At 26.4% G+C, this 4,314-nt stretch overlaps 1 protein-coding gene across 4 annotated transcripts; it reads right to left on the bottom strand.

The window, feature by feature from the left end:
- Positions 1-9: 9 nt before the first annotated feature.
- On the bottom strand, positions 10-1,340 carry LOC119676403 (protein TIS11-like). Of its 4 annotated transcripts, none has more exons than XR_005252245.1 (3): positions 1,000-1,340; positions 716-836; positions 10-658 (listed from the first exon to the last, which is right to left on the bottom strand). XR_005252245.1 is itself a non-coding variant. In XM_038087645.1 (2 exons), exons 1-2 carry the CDS (start codon positions 1,284-1,286, stop codon positions 616-618), a joined length of 330 nt encoding a protein of 109 aa, XP_037943573.1. In that variant the 5' UTR covers positions 1,287-1,340; the 3' UTR covers positions 10-615. The 4 variants fall into 4 exon arrangements, 2 of the variants coding, with proteins under 2 accessions (XP_037943573.1, XP_037943582.1); XR_005252244.1 differs by lacking the exon at positions 716-836 and having other exon boundaries at positions 10-220; positions 277-658; XM_038087645.1 differs by lacking the exon at positions 716-836.
- Positions 1,341-4,314: the final 2,974 nt, after the last annotated feature.

The following is a 4,314-nucleotide window of genomic DNA, read 5'->3' as shown; positions in this document are numbered from 1 at the left end:
CTGTTGCAATTACTGATAAACGAACTGTCGCGCTGCAGTTTCTTCTTCATTTCAAGACAAATTGTCAAACAGTATTGGGTATATTGTCAGTAGTACACATTTTCCAAATAGTCAATAAGAATTATGACATGTATCTGAAAAGCAGAAGCTGTAATATTTTCCGAAGACGGCGTCCAGTCTTCGCTTATCTTGGAATATGATCACAACAGAATTTGCGTTTCTACAGTAGATGAGTGGTAATTCATTTATAAATGTAAGTAAAAATTTTTGGATTACGCTAAAAAAGTTGCAAACATCATTTGAAAAATGTACTTTTTTTATAAACAGTGAGTAAACTTGGCGTCAATTTTGCTCTTTCATCCCAAATGATCCTGCAGTTTTCATATTTCTTCTCAAATTATTTCTAAGAAGTGTTTTTTTATGAGAGGATTCTTATTTCCTGGACAACATATTTAGCTCAGTATTTTAGTATTCTTAGTATTTTTTTCGTGTTCCATATGTGGATAAATTTAGCAGATATCGGGTTGTAAATTTATACATATATATCTTAGAGTCATCGGGCATGTCTACTTGTTGTAATCATTGGTTGAACAGTCAATGTAAAAATAGTATAAACTAGTTGTCGTCGCTAAACATCTGGAATTTGAAAGCCGGACATCTGAAAAATGATGCTATATCAGCATGTGGTGGTAGTGAAAAAAATTATTTATTCTACTAAAAATTTCCAAAATTCTTGTCAAATCGCGTTCACAATCTCCAGCTTTTTTTCAAAAAAATTCTTTATTCTTTGTATTTGTTAAAAATAATTTGTTTGCTTGAATGTGCTAAACAGTTACCTAAACAAAAAAAAAACTTCCATATCGAAGAATTAATTTAAATATTGGTAAATTCAAAAAAAAAATTATTTTGTTTTAATGGAATTATCACCGACTTATTAAACAGATATCGAAGTTGGAACAACGTTACAATAAAAACTTCATTTTAAAATATATTTTTTACCTGGAAGCATTCACTTGTTGAGGCAATGGTTCTGACTGCGTTCTCTCGAGCTTACGGTGTAAATTTATTCCATCAAAGTTTTCAATTATTGAAGAAACAGCAGATTTAATGTTTTGTGCTTTATATGACAGAATATTTGTGTCAGGTTGTGGTTGTGGTTGTGAAATTGTGCGAGTTAATGGGTTGTGATAACGATATTGATCGTTTTCTTGAAAATTAATGAGCTCAAAATTATCCTTAAGATCTAATGCTTTATCAGTTTTTTTTTTATCAAAAAATTCCTGCATGTTAACAACATCCGCCGTTCTTGAGTAAATCTGGTTTTTATCACTTAATTTATTCTGAAATTATAAATTAATAAATTACATAAAAAATTAAATCTTTTTTGGTAATTACAGTTTTTTAATTATATCGAAAATATAAATATGCATTTCTTTTGATTGTAAAAATACTACATAGTGTTATTTTGTTTATTAAAGTAATAAAAAAATTATAATGTGTATTACCATAATTATATAAAATAAAATGTAACTTTATTAATATGATATTGGACGAGGCAATACTTTAGTCTCATTTAGTCTCATTTGAAATACGTCTTTATTCTCATGAATAGTTTAGAAACAGTTCAGTATCGTATGTGATTTACTTATATAGCATTAATTTCAATTAAATACTAAATTATCACCTAACATAAAAATTTGCAGATGCAATTAACTTTTTCAAAGTTATTAGACTTGATACACCAAAAACAAATATTATAGTAAAATCGATCGGTAGTGGTAAGCGGTACCCAAATTATGTTATGTAAGGCATAAATTATTTCTTACTATAAATATTCAATCAATTTTTGATTTTTGCTTGCTATGTTTTGAGTTACATGTTACAACAGGGTCGACTTAGCAATATGTAAACTATCTTATGTAATATGTTTAAGATCTGCCAAAGCAGATGTATCCATTTTAAAAATTGTTTAAAAGAGATGATTTTCGATGTTTCTTATTACTGATTAAATCATTATGTGTATATTTAATAATTTGAACGAAAAGATGTATTTGAAAAATAAAACAATGATATATTTACTGTCATTAATTTTTTCTCAATATTTGTATACCTTTGCGACCGTATAAGCTGAGAAAAATATAGTATAAAAACAAATAAAGCAATTAGGGTAAAATTAAAAATTATAAACTTATTAGAATAGCCCTAAATACAATAAATTTATTTTAGATGATTAATCTTAATGATTATTAGACATCGGAATTCTATATAAATTGCATATGTAAATTATACGCAAATGCACAAAATGACTTTTTAAAAAATGTGTTTTTACATAATTTTTTTACAAAATTCATATATTTGTATGGAATTGGTTTAGTGTAAAATATTTGAAACATATATTTTTTGAACCTTTAAACTGAAAATTATTTTTAAGAAAAATATATTTTAGCTTTTGGAATGGAAAATTTAGAATTTTGATCGAGATATGCACTGGGATAGTTTTAATAAACAAAAAAATAAAATAAATGCCTCTACACAAATTAAAAAAATATTGAATAAAAAATATATGAATATATTCCTAGGAAATTCAAATACCAATTAATTGTCCTACAGAAGTTCTAAAACAACAATTTATTTTAATTTCCTTTTACTGCGCACTCTAAATTTAATCACTCAATAAATCATATATTCCGGAAATTTCAACAATTTTTTTTAAGATCATGAAAGGATTTGATTCCTCACGAAATGTTATAAGACTATACCAGCAAACACAGTCGTTTATACTTTTTGCTTTTTTAACATAATTTAAATTTTACGACACAACAAGATCTATACATCAGGATAGTGATGTGCTCGGAAGCAGATAGCGATTAAATAAAGACCAACATATAAATAAATCAAGATTTTAATACGGTTGAGTTTTCCAAAAACTAAAACAAGGGGTTCATAAATATGTCCAATACATATTTATACCTAATATACAATATGTATAAAATATATTCTATTGTGCCAAAAATGTGGAACAACATGCCCAAATATGCAAAAAATATGCGGAAGATATGTCAAAATCCGAACATGCAATTTTATAGAATTCCGATGTCTACGGACTATATATGAGCTGTGCTCGGTTTTGTTTGCGTAAAGCCAGCGAATTAAAACGGATCGATCCATATCGAAGACTTATGGACATAACAAAATACAGATCTAAAAGTGTTACGGTGTTCGAAGGCACTGTTGAGGAAATTAATCTTTATGACGTTATGATATGATCATGATGCACTGAATAAGAAATAACTAATTTTTTTTTAGGATTATACAATTTTTTAAAATAAAACAAAAATTTATTGTGTTAGTTTTGGAATAAAATCAAATGCACATTTGAAAATGCAAATATGTTAAGAGATCAACTGAAAGAAAATTCTTTTGAAACTTAATCGATTGATGCAGACTCCTTTTTAAAAACTCTTTTAAAGGCAAAAGTTAAAAATTTTAAAAGATAAGTTTAAGCGCAAGTATAAAAAAGCCAAGAAAGAATTTATGCATGTAATGATTAAGATCAGTGCAATTATTTTATTTGCTAAAGACCACACTAGATGGAGTTCGTAGCTGAAAATGATTATACATGAACTGTGATTAATTGTTTTTGTAAAACAAATGTGCATGTATTTATTTAACATATATGTTAAGTGAGTCATTTATTAAGGACTCAAAGTATTTATATGTACAATGTAAAATCAATTGTTGTTTTGCGTTTAAGTAAAACAATTTTCTTGGGCTTTAAAAGTTTCGCCCAGTTTACGGATTTATAAAACCCAACGAAACTTCAATGTATTGGTCTAAAAATATAACATTATTACATTGTTTCTAAATCAATGAATGTTCAACCGTATTTAATAAACTATTACATGAACGATATTTAAGATCTATAAAATTTTTGTGGTTGTGTCAATTTATACGAATTAAAATTCCACAGTATGTTAACAGATGATCTCACAAAAAGCAGATTCTAGTTATTTGAATGTCATCTATCATTATATCAATAATTAAATTGATAGGGTCTAGATTTAAGAAGCAAATTTAGTTAACACTAGTTGGCTTAAAAGTAGAATTTAATAGTAAAATTAATTAATATATATTTCTTTTTTAGGCACTGACAAATAAGCGCACATTTATAAATACACACATACATATAAAAATTAGTTTTTAAGAAATTACGAAATTCAATGTTCCCAAATATTTTGATTCACCTCTTTGTTTTGCATAGTTTATAAGTAATTAAGAGAAACAACAAAAAAATAAAACTTTTCATTTCAGACA

This window comes from Teleopsis dalmanni, chromosome 1 (genome assembly GCF_002237135.1).
Source record: "Teleopsis dalmanni isolate 2A chromosome 1, ASM223713v2, whole genome shotgun sequence".
Classification (NCBI taxonomy): Eukaryota; Metazoa; Arthropoda; class Insecta; order Diptera; family Diopsidae; genus Teleopsis; species Teleopsis dalmanni.
Note: the sequence above shows the minus strand (reverse complement) of the source record. Positions and strands in the feature narration are given on the sequence as shown.